This window comes from Chanodichthys erythropterus, chromosome 22 (assembly GCF_024489055.1).
Source record: "Chanodichthys erythropterus isolate Z2021 chromosome 22, ASM2448905v1, whole genome shotgun sequence".
Classification (NCBI taxonomy): Eukaryota; Metazoa; Chordata; class Actinopteri; order Cypriniformes; family Xenocyprididae; genus Chanodichthys; species Chanodichthys erythropterus.
This window is the reverse complement of record NC_090242.1, coordinates 36,867,282-36,887,060: the sequence shown is the minus strand read 5'-3', so window position 1 is coordinate 36,887,060 and position 19,779 is coordinate 36,867,282. Positions and strand designations below refer to the sequence as shown.

The window sequence follows — 19,779 nt, the reverse complement described above, 5'->3', positions numbered from 1 at the left end:
TTGTGGAAAGTGTAAGAATTGTGAAATTTCTGTTGTAAATACATTCTTATTCTGCTCAGTTGTAAAATATTGAATTGCTTTTGTGAGAGTATAAACTGGTGAAAATGTGTGTGAAGAAAAGAAAATCAATCTGAACCTGTTGAAAGTCTAAAGATGCATTTAAATCTGTTCATGTGTGATGAAAAACAGATGCAGGGTTCCTGATTCTGCGTCACCTGCTGATGTCTGTCACTGCAGTTATGTGTGAGTGTGTAACACAAGATCAGGTGAAATCAGAAACTTAGAGTGTGTGTGTGTGTGTGTGTGAGAGAGAGAGAGAGAGAGTGTGTGTGTGTGTTAATGATGACAGGATTTTATTTTTTGAGTTTTATCTCTCTTGAATATTATTCAGCCTAATTAAGCTACTATTTACAAGGATTTCAAACTGAATTTTTGACCATAGCATGATGAATGGACAAATTAATTGTCCGGCTCGTGTCCACTAGAGGGCAGAAGCAGATCTGGATGTGAGTGTTATGATCGCCTTTATTGACTTTAAATCTCGTGAAGCTGCAGTAAAGCTGATCCTGTGCGATACCATAACACACAACATGTAGTATTTGAAGCTCTCGTGTCGGAAGCTGCCCACCATGTGTGAGTGTGATGGCCGGAAGTGACGGAACACGTGTACTGTACTGTCCGTGATGTCAGAGTTCAGCGCGAAGCAGAGTGACGCGAGTGCGTGATGACGTCGTGCGGCGAAGCGGAGATGATAAATGAGATGACAGACAGAAGGAGGGAGAGACAGATGTGAGAGAGCTGGGATAAATCATCTGATTGATCGCGGTGAAATCGCCTGATCGCTGCGGGAGGAGATGCTGAGAGACTGCTGGTGTTCAGCATCACTGCGCGTCTGCATCTGCACGCGATGTGTTGATCATCTGCGCGTCTAATTCCTCACCATGAACCGCGGCGTCAAGCGTCAGCGCGCGAGCGGAGCGACTCGATTCACGGACTGAATCACATTCGAGAGAATCGCGAGCAAATCAGCAGAAAACAGATCTGTGAGCCAGCAAAATGGGGTATGTTACCATGATTCTACTGTGTTTTACTCCAGCTGCCGTGGAAGATCGTTCTGCCTCAGGAGAAAACAACCATGCTTTGGTTAATCATAATTATGACATATTGTTAGACGAAAAGTCAAATTATGACGAGTCAGAAATAGAAATGATAGATAACAGAAATGATTTCGACTCTCGTATCATAATTATGGCTTCCTATGTCATCATTATTATTTAGTTTGTCATAATTATGATTTAGCACAGCATGATTGTGTTTTCTTATGTGGCAGAAAAGGGTTTTTAGGTACTTTGACAAATAAACTCTGGTCATTTTTACTCTCAGATCGTTCATAGAATAATACCGCGGTGTTACCGTGTGTGTACCGTGACAGTCGCGTGGATCCTCGAGTCCTGGAGGAGTTTGACTGTCGTCATTTCGACTTTTATGTCATAATCATGACAAAAACAAAAAAAAAAGACATAAAAAGTTAAAATTTACCATCGTAATTGACATACAGAGTCGAAATTGACCATCATAATTAAGACAAAAAGTTTAAATTGACCATCATAATTATGACATAAAAAGTCAAAATTGACCATCATAATTATGACATAAAAAGTCAAAATTGACCATCATAATTATGACATAAAAAGTCAAAATTGACCATCATAATTAAGACAAAAAGTTTAAATTGACCATCATAATTATGACATAAAAAGTCGAAATTGACCATCATAATTATGACAAAACGTTTAAATTGACCATCATAATTACGACATAAAAAGTCGAAATTGACCATCATAATTATGACAAAAAAAGTCAAAATTGACCATCATAATTATGACAAAAAAAGTCAAAATTGACCATCATAATTATGACAGTCAAAATTGACCATCATAATTATGACAAAACGTTTAAATTGACCATCATAATTACGACATAAAAAGTTGAAATTGACCATCATAATTATGACAAAAAAAGTCAAAATTGACCATCATAATTATGACAAAGTTGAAATTGACCATCATAATTATGACAAAAAAAGTCAAAATTGACCATCATAATTATGACAAAAAAAGTCAAAATTGACCATCATAATTATGACAAAGTTGAAATTGACCATCATAATTATGACAAAAAAAGTCAAAATTGACCATCATAATTATGACAAAGTTGAAATTGACCATCATAATTACGACATAAAAAGTTGAAATTGACCATCATAATTATGACAAAAAAAGTCAAAATTGACCATCATAATTATGACAAAGTTGAAATTGACCATCATAATTACAACATAAAAAGTCGAAATTTACCATCATAATTATGACAAAAAGTTTAAATTGACCATCATAATTATGACAAAAAAGTTTAAATTGACCATCATAATTATGACAAAAAAGTTGAAATTGACCATCATAATTATGACAAAAAAGTTGAAATTGACCATCATAATTGACATGAAAAGTAGAAACTGACCGTCATAATTATGACTTGTATCTGTATTTTGGCTTTCATGTATGAGTTAGTCAGGTTTATCTTGTGATTGAGGGAAGCACATGAGGCGAGGTGTGCTGGTCAGTTCTGCTTCAGTGTTCATACGCAGCGTGTCGGTGTTATGTTATGTTGGGCTGTTTTCCCTCCACTTTCCCGGCCGGAGCGAGGCAGTGTTCCAGGAGCAGGGCCAAAAATAGCAGCGGCATCTGAAGTGTGCTTCTCTCGAGCAGCCGAACGCAGGCCGATTGGCTCAGCCCCAGATGATGTCATCACTCCGCGTGATGATGTCACGGTGTGATCGGCTCTGAACCCGTGTGAGCCCAAATATTTGAAGTTTGTACTTCAATAATTAATAACTTTCACATGCAGGTAAAGAAGGTTCGTTTTTAAGATTTCTGTTAAATGTAAAATGAATAAAGTGAAGTGCTGATTGTGAATCACTGCTGTCACGATCAGAATGAACAGATATCCTCTGATGAATCAGTTCAGCTTCCACAGCAGTGCTGGAAATGACATGTTTAGATGTTTGTGCCGGCGTGTGATTGGTTGGATGGTGACTGCACTGTGAGCAGATGGACCGGCTCACCCTTGGCCTGTGTGTGTGTGTGTGTTCATTAACACAATGTGTATGAGTGTGTGTGTGTGTGTGTGTGTGTGTGTGTGTTAGAACTGCTGATGTCAAAGCCTCATCAGCCAGTTTGACTTTTATCTCTGTGTGTGTGTGTGTGTGTGTGTGTGTGAGACAGAGAGACACACACACGTGTTTAAACAATGCCTCAGTGTGTTGTAGTCAAATTCAGTGACAGCCGTGTGTGATAAGAGCTGATTTCCTCCAGACCAAACACACACACACACACGTCTCGCAGCGGAGCATCAGTTCAGCTCCGTCAGTCTGTTATGAACTGAATCACGTTCACACTCGTCACACTTCATTACCGTTTCTCCATCATCACACTAATCATTTGGAATAAACGCTGCAATAATATTCCATAAAAAACAAGGATTGTCCATTTCAGCACGTAGTTAATGTACAGAAGATCTGATCCAGACAGAGATGTGTGTTAATGTGATTAATTACAGGATAAATGAGTGTGTGCCGTTAAATAAGAGCTGTGAGACTCCGGAGACTCGATCCGTCTGACCCACATTCACTCCTTTCCTCCTCGTCCTCCAGCGATTCACCGAGCAGAACGTGATCGGCTGTGATTAACTGTATGTGAGCGTCTGCGGTCGCTGGAATAAAGCAGATAAGATGAGGAACAGGGAAGCTCGCTTTGCATGCTGGGATTTCCGTGCGTCCGCTCGTGCCAGACGGCACGGCCAGATAAACTGATAACAAACGCGGCTCTTATCTAGACACAGATTAACTCTAGTCCTGGACTAAAGCGATGTGTTAATAGTCATTCTCACAGAAAATCCTTCATAATCCAGGACGAGTCCTAATCTGACTGTGTGGATCGGATCTGTCAGCTGATGTGAGGGAGGATTGTGGGTAACGGGGGCTGTGGTTTGTGTTTCCTGCAGAGAGCAGCCGATCTTCAGCACCAGAGCGCACGTCTTCCAGATCGACCCCAACACCAAGAAGAACTGGGTTCCCACCAGCAAACACGCCGTCACCGTCTCGTACTTCTACGACAGCACCCGCAACGTCTACCGCATCATCAGCCTCGACGGGTCAAAGGTCAGGCCGCTTGATCAGCCGAAGTCCTGCTGAGATCTGGTTGTGAACGGGCCAGTCATGCACTGCAAAAACTTGTTTTCCAGCACAAATATCCAAACATTCTCAAATCAAGATATATTTACTAGAAAAGCAAAATGAATAAAGATAATAAGCCTTGTTTAATGAATTGATGAATATTTCTTCATCTCCTGAAACTTTCTTTACTCTCAAAAGCCTTGTTCACACTGTCAGTCCAAATCTGATTGGAACCCGATCCGTATTTAGCGAGTGGTAAAGGGTTAGTTCACCCAAAAATGAAAATAATGTCATTAATTACTCACCCTCACGTCGTTTCACACCTTCGTTCATCTTCAGAACACAAATTGAGATATTTTTGATGAAATCCGATGGCTCAGTGAGGCCTGAGCAATGACATTTCCTCTCTCAAGATCCATTAATGTACTAAAAACATATTTAAATCAGGTCATGTGAGTACAGTGGTTCAATATTAATATTATAAAGAGAAGAGAATATTTTTGGTGCGCCAAAAAAACAAAATAACGTGATGGCCGATTTCAAAACACTGCTTCAGGAAGCTTCGGAGCGTTATGAATCTTTTGTGTCGAATCATGATTCTGATCGCGTGTCAAACCGCCAAACTGCTGAAATCATGTGACTTTGGCGCTCTGAACCGCTGATTCGACACAAAAGATGTTAAATAATTCCTCCTCGTCCTCCAGTGATTCACCAAGCAGAACGTGATCGGCTGTGATGAACTGTATGTGAGCGTCTGCGGTCGCTGGAATAAAGCAGATAAGATGAGGAAAGACATGCAAAAGACGTGTTTTTATAGGAAAATGTGCTGAAACTTTGTGTTATTGAGCAGAAAATGGACACGTGTTGAATTCTGAGACCGGTGGAGACGACGGCAAGTAGTCCAGCGCAGCGACTGCACATCGCCATGATGTAAATTACACCGGAGGGTGTTCACCTAATCTTCCGCTAATCTGAAAGTGAAAGTAAAATGCACACGTTCACACAGGCATTCACAACGGTGCGGAGCAGAGCAAGTTTTCAGTTGATGAACTAAGAAACGCTCCGCACCAGTGGACACGCACCGTTATGAATGCCTGTGCGGACGTGCGCATTTTACTTTCACTTTCAGATTAGCACCAATTCAGGGGCAGTCGGTTCATTATTAATGAAAACACAGTAACTAAAAAAACACAACTAACCCGTTGCAGGTTCAGTGTTAGCACTGGGTTTGAATCCAAAATATTGCCAAATAGGCACTTTTACATTTCACTTTGAAACCGTCAAAAACTAAATTATTTCTATTACTGTAAATAATCTAAATGACGGTGCTGAACACCGACTATCGCAGAAAGCCTAATGTAAATAAGACAACATTGTTGCTGTTTGTTGTTGTTTTTGGCATATGCCTTACCAACACAACTAAACACACACAACTAAACAAAATAATTTACTACAGGTTCTGACAAAATGTTAACTGCTGCAACCTATTTAATAATGTTTAATTCATTTGAATTATTATTATTTATTAATTGTTTTGAGTGAATGATTCAATGACTCACTCATAAAGAGTTTCATTACTAGTAGGAATGTGCACAAATAGTTGAATATTCGTTCTGTAATTAATATTCGAAAAAAAAAAATACTATTAGAATTTTACTATGTTGCTTTCCTGTCCGTAAATGCAGTGAATCTATGATAAATCCTGAGCACTAAAACTCATGGAGCGTGTTTAAGAAGTTTATTTTATTTGATCGTCACATAATGTTGTTGTCTGCCTCGCAAAGTTTGGAATTACTTTTGATCAAATTAATGAATGAGACTGAGTTATCATAATATCACCACCGTATTGAGAAAGCACATGAAATCTAAACACCCGTCGAGTGAGGAGAGACAGCTGTCCATCACTGCAGCCCCGAGTGAGCCGAGATGATAACTTATCTGATAGCAAAATGATTTTGAGACATATGCTTCCTTTACGTTTCGTCGAGGGAGATATATTTACGAACAGAAAACACAGTACTGCTGTTAAAAATTTAGCTTAGCATACCGTATGTATTATCGTTATCTTTGTGTTTCTGCAACGTCTGTCAGCACGGCTCGTTTTCTCGCCTGACCATGTGGATATTATTGTTTTTCTCAACATGAACATGTGAAACGATATAAACACGATAACCATATACTGACTCGAGTGTATATGTACGATGCGTTTTGTACGATAACTGGTGCTTTATTAGTGTTTTTCCCGTTCGCGCTGCTTGAGCTTAAATGTTTTGTTCTTTATATTTTTTGTTTGCACATATTTAATGCTTTCAAATAAAATAAAATCTTAAGATATAATGTAAGCTTGTTGTGTATATTGCCTAATCGTAAACTTGTTCAGAAATGGTTACAAAATCTTGATGAATATAAAGAAATAACGACTTTCTCATTTAACGTAATTTAAATAAACGAATATTCGAATATTTGTTTTTTACAAGCCCAAATATTCGAGATGGTAAAATTCCCATCCCTAATTACTGGTTGAATCAGTGTTTTTAAACGAATCTCTTGAATGAATGATTCAATGACAGATAAATCTTTTAACAGTCACTTGTCGCCACCTACTGGTGTACCGATATAATCTTTATTTGAAGCGTCAAGTTGCTTTCAGAAGGTGATTTGCTCTATTTTGATCCCTACTGTAGACATCAGTGTTTATATCTGAACTATAAACTTTTATCCCAGTCCCATAAATGAAATCTGACTCCTGCTGCTGATCTGTGCTGCGACTCGCGCTGAATTGAGCAGTTTTTAATTGTAGTGTGAACTAAATTATTTTTATTACTGTAAATAATCTAAATGACGGTGTAAATAAGACAACATCTGTATTGCAGTCCCCTACATCTTGTGGCTGTTTGTTGTTGTTTTTGGTGTACGCCTACCAGCGCAACGTCATTGCCATAGCAACCAATGCAGATATTCCAGAAAATGAAAGCGCGTCACGAGACACACACATCAGATCTGAACATTTGTGATGCACAGTGTGTAGATCAGATTCCAATTGGATACAGAAATAATCGGTTTTGGACTGACAGATCATAACCTTCATCAGACCTGCTGAAGCCCTTTCCAGGGCGCTGATGAATGTAAACATGATGTTCTGTGTCCTGCAGGCCATCATCAACAGCACCATCACCCCCAACATGACCTTCACCAAGACCTCGCACAAGTTCGGGCAGTGGGCCGACAGTCGGGCCAACACCGTCTACGGCCTCGGCTTCTCCTCCGAGGCTCATCTCAGCAAAGTCAGAGCTGCTTCTCACTCATTATGACATTAATGATTTCAGTCAATTCTCATGCAGATTCTTAAATCCAAAGATTGATGTTGTTTTCAGCCTGATGCTCTAAACATTATTTGTAGCTCCTGCCATCCAGTATTTACAATAATCTTTGATACTTTTTGATATAAATCAAAATCTCAGCATTCAAGTTCTTTGTTTAATTACTAAATTCAGTCAATAAATGTGTTTTTGTGGCTCTTTAATGTGTGCTGACAGACCGCTGAACCGAAATAAACATGAATGAACAGCAGAAGGAATGTGGAAAGATACAGAACAACTTACTGAAATGAATCTCGTGTAATCCATCAAAGAGTGTGAAAAACGGCAGAATATCGAATCAAACTGACTCGAGATCAGAACTGAATCGAATTGCAAGCTTGTGAATCCAGCTGACGTGTCTGTGTTGTTTTCCGTCTGTCCGTAGTTTGCTGAAAAGTTTGCAGAGTTCAAAGAAGCCGCGCGGTTGGCGAAAGAGAAATCTCAGGAGAAGATGGAGTTGACCAGCTCGCCCTCGCAGGTATAAACCGCACCAATGAACCTGTCTGTACTTCTGCTGTACTTGTCAAACTATTCACTTCCTCAATCACATTGTCTCTCAAGCGCAAACCGGTCTCGTGCTTTCCGCGCTTAAAGGTAAGGATCAAACGCTCATTTAGAACATCCTTAAAACCTCCGAACCCAACCTGTGAGACCCACAATCCAGTTAAACCATCCTACAGGATCCAGCATCTGAACCAATCCATCCCAGACTTCCCTTCAATCCCGACACGAGTCCTTCCTGACACTCTAGCACCCCCTGCTGGACGATAACTGTGATTAATACTCACTTTATTATCATGAGACGTTGTCATTTCTCTCATGATGTCCTTTAATTCTCTAAAACAAACAGATCCGGAGTGCGTCGAAGGTAAGACTGAAGCAGACGATCCTGAACTTTCACCCCCGATATTATTATCAAATCCGCTGAACTTTATTCATTGGTGAATGTCGGTTTTGTGTTGTAGAATATGTTTTCATCGTGTCAGTGCTTTATATCATAATTCCTACTAGAACAGAGATTCCTCCTGCCAAGAAGCAGCATGTTTTTCCAGGAATGGTTCATATTTGTGGATGTGTAAAGATTGATTCATTTCTCAAAACGATCAAGCACACGATGTGTTTGAACTGAATTTAATGCTGATTTGCTCTGCGTCTGAACAGCAGGATGAATGAGATTATTTTACGTTGGACGAAACATGCATAAATGGTTCTTCAGCTACATGGTTTAATTATTTTCCAAAGATGAAAGTGCTTCACAATCAACACAAACAGGACAAATACAGGATAAACTATAGATAGAGTATAACGATCTTTTGTTTTGTTTTGTTTAAAACCGAGAATTCTCCCATGATTCTGAACACACAACTAAACAAAATAATTTACTAGAGGTTCTGACAAAATGTTAATTGCTGCAGTCTATTCAATAATGTTTAATTCACTTGAATTATTATTATTTATTCATTGTTTTGAGTGAATGATTCAATGACTCACTCATAAAGAGTTTCATTACCTGTTGAGTCAGTGTTTTTAAACGAATCTCTTGAATAATTGATTCAATGTCACTTGTCGCCACCTACTGGTGTACCAATATAATCTTTATTTGAAGCGTCAAGTTGCTTTCAGAAGGTGATTTGCTCTATTTTGATCCCTACTGTAGACATCAGTGTTTATATCTGAACTATAAACTTTTATCCCAGTCCTGTCATAATCTGAATGACTGTAAGACGGAAATAATGATACTGTGTGCTTGAAAAGACTGTGAAGCTGTTTCATGTCTGTACATCAGATCAGAGCGCAGATCTGAATGTTCGCAGTGATCGGACTTATCAAAGGTTCGACTCGAATCGCTGTGATTTGTGAGGATGTTTGAATCGAGATTGCGATCTTTTAACAATTAATCGAAGATTTCATTCATCTCTGCTGATTCAAGTCGTTCTTTGTACACTTTCCAAACATTGAGTTTGATCTGAATGTGTCAGAATGATGTTTCGGGTGTTTGTGATTGTGGTTTGTTGTGACAGGAATCGGCGACGGGCGATCTTCAGTCTCCCGTGACTCCAGAGAGCATCAACGGAACGGACGAGAGAGTGACGCCCGACGCCGCGTTCAACGCCGAGAGCCGCGCGGAGCTCAACGCCGTGCCGTTCCCGCACAGGTGAGCCGATCCTGCGCTTCATCCTCTACTTTAAATGAAGTCGATTAATGTGTTCATCCATATTTCATGCTCCGCTGACCTCCCTGGACAACATTACATTAAAACACTGTGTTAGACAGACATTAAATATGGATGAAAAGGCACTTAAATCATTGCCCATGAGAAGCACTTCGAGCCGCTGGCGTCTCCGACAGTCACAATAACCGAAGCTTTACTGGGAGTATTTGACGCTTATTATAGTGAAGTTCACAGTCACGAGTGTTTCATTCAGTGCTTGATGTTAAACGTGAACTAGTCGTGTTTGGAGCTTCATCAGTGTGTGTGTATTTATCTTCATCAGCGTAGATCTGAACTTCTGCTACAGCTCACAGGCTAACACCTGACCCTGCTGTAATGCTGCTGTTTGTTTGTTTGTTTGTTTTATTCATAGAGCACAATTAAAACAACACCAGGTTGACCAATGTGCTGTTCAACCAACAGCGCAAGAAGAAAAAGGAGAAATAAATAACAAATAAAACAAACATCATAGGCAAGAAACCCACTTTGTTCACTCGATGTGTTGAGCCAAATGCCAACTCTAATAAATACAATTTCAGTTTTCTTTTAAAAGAACCCAATGTAGGTAAAAGTCTCAGATATAAGGCAAGCTCTTCCCACTGAAAACGCCCGGTTTTTAATCTAGTCCTAGAATCATCTGGTTTGATGACCTTCGGTTCCTTTGAGGTTTATGTAAATGCAAAAGATCAATCAAATAAGAGGGAGCCAAATTGTGTAGGACTTTATAAAGTAAAATAAGTCATTTAAAATCGACCCTGTAGTGAACTGGAAGCCAATGTAAAGTGTGTGTTAATGCTGTTGTTGACCGGACGCTCATCTCTGCCGTCTTCCCGCAGCTCCACGTCCATCACCAAACACTGGGAGGCCGAGCTGGCGGCTCTGAAGGGAAACAACGCTAAACTGACGGCCGCGCTGCTCGAGTCCACCGCTAACGTCAAGCAGTGGAAGCAGCAGCTGGCGGCGTATCAGGACGAGGCCGAGAGGCTGCACAAACGGGTCAGGCCGCACTCACAGCTTCTCTAGATGTCAGTATTATGAGGCTGAATGAATGCAGTGATTCAGACGGTGCGCCGACGAATGAGCGACACGACTCTTCTGGAAAAACATTTCGTTTCTTTGTGACGTCATAGTGTTTTTAGATGTACTTTAAAGATTAAATGTACTGTCATTGTGCCGAGTACAAGTTCAGAGACGATGAGTTTAGCATCTAACCAGAAGTGCAAATGGCAGCATGTTTACAAATGTGTGTGTGTGTGTGTGTGTGTGTGTGTGTGTGTGTGTGTGTGTGTGTGTGTGTGTGTGTGTGTGTGTGTGTGTGTCAGGTGACGGAGCTGGAGTGTGTCAGCGGACAGACGGCCGGCATCAAAACACAGAAGACGGAGCTGAACCAGACCATCGAGGAGCTGGAGGCCGAGCTGAAGGCCAAGGAGGAGGTCAGACGGTCACTCAAACACACATCAGCTGACTTACACACAAACCTCGTGGTGCTGAGTCCATTTGTGCCCCACAGGAACTGGAGAAGCTGAAGGAGGAAGTCGAGAACGCCAACCTGCTGCAAATGCAGAAAGATTCGCTCGCCCAGAAACTGCAGGTGAGTAACGCGAGCGGCGCCTCCTTCAGTCCTGCTGCGAAGACGCTTCTCACCTGTTTCCTTCCCTCAGGAGACGCAGGTGAGGAACGCGCAGCTGGAGACGCGTCTGTCCGATGTGGAGGAGCGTCTGGAGAGCAGCCGGCAGGAGGGCGAGAGCTTCCGGAAGAGTCTGCGCTCGCTGCTGGAGCTGCTGGACGGGAAGATCTTCGAGCTGACCGAACTGAGAGACAGTCTGGCCAGACTCCTGGAGGACGGCAGCAGCTAGAGACGCTCTCCAGTCACATGATCATCTCGTACCGCACACGCATGTCCACGCAAACACACACCGGTTCCTCTGACACGTGCCTGAAGTTTACAGACACACACACACACACACACTCGCGGCTCGACTGGGCTGTGAAATTGCCTTCACTCATCTCAGATTTCACACACAAACACCGCGAATCTCATCCGTGGCGCATTTTATACTCCCGCTTCCGATCCACGATGCAAAGACTGCGTTTCCGACGACAGAGCTCCGGATTTCGTCCGAGAAAACCTTGTACTTTTTGACTCTGACAGTGTTTTCTATAGAAACTCCAGGAACTGATGATGTCTGGATGAACTGCGTTCAGAAACACTCTTCCACTCCTGAACTTCCACAATCTGAGCAATACAAGAGAGAAACACGATCAGGTATTTTCTGTCTCACACACACTCTGAACCGTCTTTCCTTTCCAAATCTTTTTAAATATAAACAGGACAGATTTTTGGTGCACTCGTGTGACGCGCCGTTCTTTGGGATTGAGGTGAAATTACACATTTTGTTCTTTATGAAGAGCAGAGGTTTACTTCTTACTGTATGATTTCTGATTATTTATTGTAAAAAACTCATATATATCTATATATTCTAATCACAGTGGCTGCATTGCGTAGATATTTCAAGTACAAACATGTTTGTTTTCATTTTTCCCCCTTTGTTTTTATTATTTGCAATGTGGAAATATGGTTGTTTTGTAAATGTGGGGATAAACTGGCAATATTTTTGAACTATTTAAAAGGGAAACCGTGTCAAAAGGGAATCAAAACATGACTTGGTTTTGCAGAGAGTGTTTTTCTTTGCCAAATCTCTTCTCTTGTACAGAGGAAGTTGCCTTTGGTACTGAGACGCATCAACGGTAGCGAACTGTGGGAAACTATTGCCAAAAACCAGTGACTGTGTGACGACGATCCTCTCGCGTGTGTTTGAAGAACTTCAAGGGCTTGTTGCGCTAGTTTCTGACACACTGGACGGCTTTATTATTATGTTTAATTCATGAGCCCATGTGACACTGTGAGGCTCCGATACCTTTGAATAATGATATTGATTAAACCACACACTTCAACACAGTTGTAATTATGAGTTTATAGTAAAATTAAAGTGGAAAAATCGTCAAACACGGTGTTGTTTTTCTCTTTGTGAAAGGCTGAACCCAGAGCAGACGTTTGTAGTGAACGTGTCACATTTCTGTGGAAGCTCGTTTCTGCCACGAAATAAACAATAAAAAAAGGTCATCGTGACGTCTCGCAATTCTGACTTTATTCTCGCAATTACGTTTTATCTTACAATTTTAACTTTTTTCTTACAATTGCGAATTTTTATCTTAAAATTTTAACTTTTCTCACAATTGTGACTATCAAACAGTTTTAACTTTTTTTTTACAATTGCGTTTTTATCACAATTAACTTTCTCGCAATTCGACTTTTTATTTTGCAATTTTAATGTTTTTCTCACAATTGCGAATTTTTAGCTTACATTTTTAAACGATTTTAACTTTTTTTTTACAAATGTGTTTTTAATTTTCTTGCAATTTTGACTTTTTATTTTGCAATTTTAATTTTGTTCTTACAATTGTGAATTATCTTAAAATTAACTTCTCACAATTGTGACTATCAAACAATTTTAACTTTTTTTTAATAATTGCGTTTTTACCACAATTTTAACTTTCTCGCAATTTCGACTTTTTATTTTGCAATTTTAACTTTCTCACAATTTTAACTTTTTATCAAACAATTTTAAGTTTTGTCTCGCAATTGGGACTTTTTAATCAAACAATTTTAAGCTTTAATCAAACATTAACTTTTTTTCTAACAATTGCGTGAAATAAACATGCAATTGTGAGTTATAAAGTCCAAATTGCAAAATATTTATATATCAAAATTGCAAGAAAATAAGTTTTGAAAAAAATTGTGAGATTTAAAAAGTTGCAAAAGTCCTAATTATGAGATATTTATCTCACTGGCAGGAACAAGCTTCCATTTATTTCAAGAAAAATAATAAACTATATGGATTGTTTTGTGACATTTTCAATGTTCAGTTTGTGTTCAAATGTGGCACTTTTCCTCTGGTCCTCACACGAATCAGTCAGGTGACTTCAGAAGGTAAACAGATCATATGGATGATGGTATGGTGAGAGAATATCTCTCTGTTTTTGTGTTGCTTCTGGAGCTGTTTGTTTGAACTTCCTGCTAAACATCTGCTTTATGTTCCACTGGAGAAAAGGTTTGGATCGACATGATGACGAGTAAATGAATTATTCAATATGAGACACTAAATCAGGTTTACATCCATATTAGAGTTAGTGAGCAAAAACAGGAAACACTTTACAGTAAGGTCCCAATACTGAACATTAAATAATTAACTAATAATGAGCAACATGTGTTAAGGATAAGACCTACTAACACAGATGATCAGCAGATGACGTCAGCGCCACCCAGTGGTCAGTTAGTGTCATTGACTGAGCTCAAACCAGTAACACACGCAGGACAGTTTCTTTTGAATCTTTATTTATGTAAGGGGCAAAATGCAAATTTAAAATAACTATTAGGAGTACAATGTTTGGAAAAGCTGAGTAAAAGCAAAATTGAATTTTCAAAGGAAAAAATCATTATACATTTCATGATATTGCTTTACATATTTAAATATTTAGTTGAACTCAATAAATACAGGTGTCCTCTAGGCAAACATGCGATGGATCTGCGGTCTGATACACTTGATATTTTACACGGTTTTCAGTTCCTAATATAATATTGCACATGTCGAGTGAGTTGACGATCGCTCACGACTGTAGTGTTTCAGCGGGAATACGGTTTGATTGACCAAGTAAGAATGCATAGAACATACAGAACAATTAATATGATTAAAACAAATAATATCAAAAGCTAGATACAGTACACGTGATGAAAAACGTAAAAATACACCGCAGTGTCTGGTAAAAGAGTCCGTCCCAGAACAGCATTGTGGGTAAACGTCGTGTCATGATTCGGGTTTTCACGTGAACCTTCATTAAACACGTGAGCGGAATGAGACTACGGATGTTTCAGTGCCGGACAGACGGGAAAAATAACAGTAATAAATCAAGTTTATTCATATGGCGAGATAAATGAAGCTACAAGACGATAAATGCGAGACGATAATGCTGATGAGCGGCAGGCGACGGGCGGCCCGTCTCTCCTCCTGCGGTCACATGTGAAGACAAAAAGAAAAAAGATCAAAGTGAATGAATGAGTAATAACTGGAATAAAGACTCAGACGGACGTCTGTGTTCAGTGGAGATCTGTGAGGTAAACACACACACACACACGCTTCAGCTCTCCCAGTCGGTGCAGGGCGGCGTCTCGTCCTCCGACTCGGACTCGGGCGAAGCCTCTTTGATGCGTCTCAGAGCCTCGTGGATGGAGCGGGTCAGCGGGTCGGCCGAGTCCGCCATCATCCCCCTGCAGCGCTCCTGTCGGCGCACTTTACGCAGCTTCACGCCCTTGCGTATCTGAGCCAGGATGTTGTTCCCGTCGTCCTCGTCCGGATCCGGCGCCAGCACGCGCAGCTCGGCCTTCCGCAGGTGGAAGCTGCCGCGCTTCAGACTGGCCAGAACCTCGTCCATCGGGGAGCTCGCTGCGGACACAACACACAGCGACCATAAATCTTTCAGATCTCTCGTTAAATCGGTTCTTTTTAATTCTTCTTCTTCTTCCGCTCTGGGAGTCTATGGCAGCCCACAGAAGCGCTTGCGGGAAAGTTTGGCACACTGATAGAGGACACTGAACTGTGTCCAGAGCAAATTTGGAGTCTCTACCTCAATCCCTCTAGCGCCACCAACTGTCCAAGGTTTTACTCATGTCTATGTTTAATAACGTTTGAACCGTAAGTGCTAGAAACAAAATAATAATAAAAAAAATTATTAAAATTTTCCTGCCATTTTGAATTTTCCAAAAAACACTACTTTTTCGAACTCCTCCTAGGCCGTTACTCTGATTTTCATGAAAATTGAACCATCATCTTCAGACCATGGCGACAAAAACTTATGGAAATCAAGTTGATTTCTCAAACGGTTTTCGGAAAACACAAACGAATTTTACGTAACGTTTGCGAAAATAGAAATAATGCTGTATCTCCGCAACGCTTTATCGTATTCAGACCAAACTTGGTACATGTCATCACAAGCATGCCACCTACTGGTCCGGAGATACGAAAAATGGCTATTTTTGCTTAAACTTCTGATAGGTTTGTCCAAAAATCATAAATTTGGTCTCATTAGATTCAGTCGAATGATACCCAGTTTTTCCATATTGGCCATTTTGAATTTTGTGCTAAAATGCTGTAATTTATAAAGGCATTAGTGTATAAGGAGCCTGAGAAGTTTTGGACCAGCGCCACCTAGTGGAAAAAAATATTTATATGCTTATAGCTTTTGATGTGCTTATTTTCACGGGAGACACGTCTTTAGACTCCTGAATCCTTGCCGAGTCCAGCGATACCAGACATGCTAGGTTTCGAGTTATGGTCTGTGCGCCATGGTGATTTAGCGCTAAAAAAACAATTGCGAATATCTTCGAAATCGTTCGTGACGAAACCAGCGTAGGAAACATGAAACCCAAGCTGGTTAACTAAATGTCGCAGTCCAAATGTCAAAATTTTGATAGGAAATGGCAAAAAAATCTAAACAAAGTCATTTTTTATGATGTCATAGATATAAATATTAATAACTCAAAAACTAAACGAGATATTTTCACCAAATTTGTGACACAGATGTATAGGCTCACTTTGAGGACATGTGCCTGTTGGTGGCGCTATAATTGAACAAAACATGAAACTGCCATTAACTGCAATACATTATTATGATAAAAAAAGGTTATATTTTATGAATGCATTGATGTACCATTATGAAACTCAGTATGATCCTATTGTAATGAGACTGATCCCAATAGATTCCTTGGATCATGCTGAGAACACAGATACCAAATTTGCCATAGTCTGCTGAACTTCCTGTGCGCCATTTTTTTTTTTTCCCGAACTCCTTCTAGACCATTGCTCCGATTTTCACCGAAATTAAATCATACAATCTTCAGACCATGCTGAATAAAAGTTATGGATTTCATGTTGATTTATCAACCGCAGCAACGACGTAGAGTCTGATGCCAAAATGACTCTTGAGGCTGTACCTCTGCAATGCTTTCACATATTGACACCAAACTTTGAGAGTGTCACTGTCACCTCACTCTGACAGTACCTCATTAATTTGGTCACAGCACCACCTATTGGTGGAAAGTGATAAACCAGTAAATCTTTATAATTGACAGTATTCATGATTTTTCAGCTCTTTTGCCTAAAGTGATCTTCATAGGTCTTTAATTGCTCACTGTTGCAGATGGTCTGATGGCTGGCTTCCTGTGCCTCTTTTGTGCTTGACCCCGTAACTGCTGCCTGCAGCTATATTTCAGTCTTGTTTTTATTAGGGTTTTGTGTTCTTTTTGGATCTGGTTGATCATTGGCTCACTATTATTCAGCTCAGATCACTAGAGCTGTGTTTCCATCCACTTATTTTTATGCGAATTTTGGGATATCACGTTGTTAACATGTTGTTTATGATCAAACAGCAAAATTACACACTAACTGAAGTTTGAAAAGTCAAATCATAATCAACCACTCCTTTAAACTGGCCAGATTTAAAGGCACAGTATGTAAGTTTGACCACTAGAGGTCATAGCTTGATGATGCGTGAATGAGCATGGAATCATGGGAGTCTCGGGTTTGTACCGCGCTGATCTCCCGGGTCACGTGACGGCTTCACATGAATGTTTTTTCAAGCGACGTGTGCTCTGTTGGTAACTACACTGCCAGTGTGAAAGCCTTCTAACTTTGACAGGAAGTGACCTCACCTCTCCTCCACTGGTTGGACTCCAGTGACGAGGTCTTCCTCAGCTTCTTCCTGGCGTTCAGCAGCTGACTGCTGTCGAAGAAGCGCGCGGTGAACGGCCCGAGAGGACTCTCTGCGTCCGGCTGCCGCACGGGGCTGCGCGTCTGAGCCGGGCCGTCGGCGGGCGTCTCCTCCAGAGAGGGGGGCGGCGGCGGAGGAGGAGGTGGAGGAGGAGGAGGAGGTGGTGGAGGGGAGATGGGCGAGGTGGAGGAGTCCAGCAGCAGCAGCTCTCTGGTGGGAGGAAGTGATGCGTGCGAGGCTGGAGGCGGAGCCTCGGCGACAGCTCCGCCCATCGGGGGCAGCGACAGGAAGCTGTCAGGCCTGCGCAGCTCCGGCACCACAGCCGAATGTTCTAACGGAGCCGGAGCGTCGTCCGTCTGCACGCTAGCGGCCTGCATCTGCGGCTGCTCCGGCCTGACGCTCGCTCCCGCCTTCTTCCTGGAGTACGCCATACGCAGACGCGTGGACTTCAGAGTCACCTGACCCGGGTAACGCTGCGTGAAGCAGGAGACCAATCAGCATCTCGATCAAAGCTCAGAGTGATGATGTGAATGTCTGTGTTTTGTCTGACCTGTTTGAAGCTGCGCAGGCGGTCCAGCGTCTTCTGTCTCTCCTGACTGACTCTGGACAGCCGCTGCTCCTCCTCCTCCTCTTCCTCCTGCAGACACACGGCAGGTCATTTTTGTTTATGAGTATGGTGGAATTAGATCATTGAAGGTCAGACACAAAGACATCAGTTAATAAAGTGAGATTAAATTTGTGTAAAATAGTTAATTATTACAGCTTTGCATATAATTCTGCAATTGCATTTCAGTGTTTGTATTCATTTTGAGGAATACTGAATGTGAGGTGAGTAAATGCATGTTCACATTTACAATACTCATCACGTTCGCACCTCTGACCTTTATTTCTCTCAGCATGGGGTCAGGAGAGCTGTCAGTCAGGAAATGTGAAAAAGTAACTATTTTTGTTGTAAATTGAAAAAGTAATCTCACTCAAGTTCCTTGTAATGCGTTACCCCCCACTCCGGGGTGGAGCGTAAGCTTATAAAACATAACCTAATATTTTCAACTGAAACCATCTTTTATCAGTAACCTCTCACTAATGAGTGAATGCACAAAAGTTTGAATGTTACCATGTTTTTACTAGGGCTGGAACAATAAATCGAGAAATGATTCTGAGATTTCCCGAATGCATCACGATTCTCTCTTGAATCGATTCTGAGCTTGGATTTAACAGCAGATGGCGCTCTAGACTACTTTTTAACCGCACGCTCAAATGCTCATGAAGAAGAGCGCTCGTGCGTTCGCACCGCAGAATGCTTTCATGACGCGAGATTCATGTAAACACCACTGTGATTCACTTCAACCTTTTAGAACTTTATGAATGATTATTTTACAGAAGGGATTATTTGATAGGCAGTTTCTAAAGCATGCAGCGCCATCTGCTGTTGAAAACTACGCTCAGAATCGATTCGAGAGAGAACCACGAAGCATTCGGGAAATCTCAGAATCGATCCAGAATAAATCTCGATTTATTGCAATGACTGACTGTCCCAGTCCCAGTTTTTACCATCATTTTACTTCATTTACCACCATTAATTAAAAAATTAAGAAATTCTTTGAAATTTAAAATGTCACAAGAAATACAGCAAAAACCAGTATGATTAAAGAAAATATATACTTATAAATATAAAATTATAAAGCGACGAGAATATTTTTGGTGCGCCAAAAAAACAAAATAACGACTTATTTAGTGATGGCCGAATTCAAAACACTGCTTCAGGAAGCTTCGGAGCGTTATGAATCTTTTGTGTCGAATCATGATTCAGATCGCGTGTCAAACCGCCAAACGGCTGAAATCATGTGACTTTGGCGCTCCGAACCGCTGATTTGACACAAAAGATTCATAACGCTCTGAAGCTTCCTGAAGCAGTGTTTTGAAATCATCCATCACTAAATAAGTCGTTATTTTGTTTTTCTGCCGCACCAAAAGTATTCTCATCACTTTATAATATTAATATTGAACCACTGTACTCACATGAACTGATTTAAATATGTTTTTAGTACATTAATGGATCTTAAGAGAGGAAATGTCATTGATGCAGGCCTCACTGAGCCATCGGATTTCATCAAAAATATCTTAATTTGTGTTCTGAAGATGAATAAAGG

At 40.7% G+C, this 19,779-nt stretch overlaps 2 protein-coding genes across 4 annotated transcripts in view; one reads left to right on the top strand and one right to left on the bottom strand.

The window, feature by feature from the left end:
- Positions 1–3: 3 nt before the first annotated feature.
- Positions 4–12,808, top strand: LOC137012381 (homer protein homolog 1). Its single transcript, XM_067375545.1, has 9 exons — positions 4–1,061; positions 4,063–4,219; positions 7,387–7,518; positions 7,979–8,071; positions 9,615–9,748; positions 10,642–10,801; positions 11,128–11,238; positions 11,316–11,396; positions 11,467–12,808. The coding sequence occupies exons 1-9, from the start codon at positions 1,057–1,059 to the stop codon at positions 11,659–11,661; spliced, it is 1,068 nt and encodes a 355-aa protein (XP_067231646.1). The 5' UTR covers positions 4–1,056; the 3' UTR covers positions 11,662–12,808.
- Positions 12,809–13,999: 1,191 nt separating this feature from the next.
- jmy (junction mediating and regulatory protein, p53 cofactor) overlaps positions 14,000–19,779 on the bottom strand; it is a 19,723-nt gene continuing 13,943 nt past the window's right edge. The window contains exons 7-10 of one of the 3 annotated variants that reach the window (XM_067375293.1): positions 18,180–18,266; positions 17,571–18,102; positions 14,997–15,306; positions 14,000–14,871 (exon numbers count right to left, since the gene is read on the bottom strand). In XM_067375293.1, the coding sequence (XP_067231394.1) occupies positions 15,002–15,306; positions 17,571–18,102; positions 18,180–18,266 (924 nt within the window). In that variant the 3' untranslated portion in view covers positions 14,000–14,871; positions 14,997–15,001. Of the gene's footprint in view, positions 15,307–17,570; positions 18,103–18,179; positions 18,267–19,779 lie in introns of all 3 variants that reach the window. The other 2 variants (XM_067375292.1, XM_067375294.1) reach the window with 2 other exon arrangements.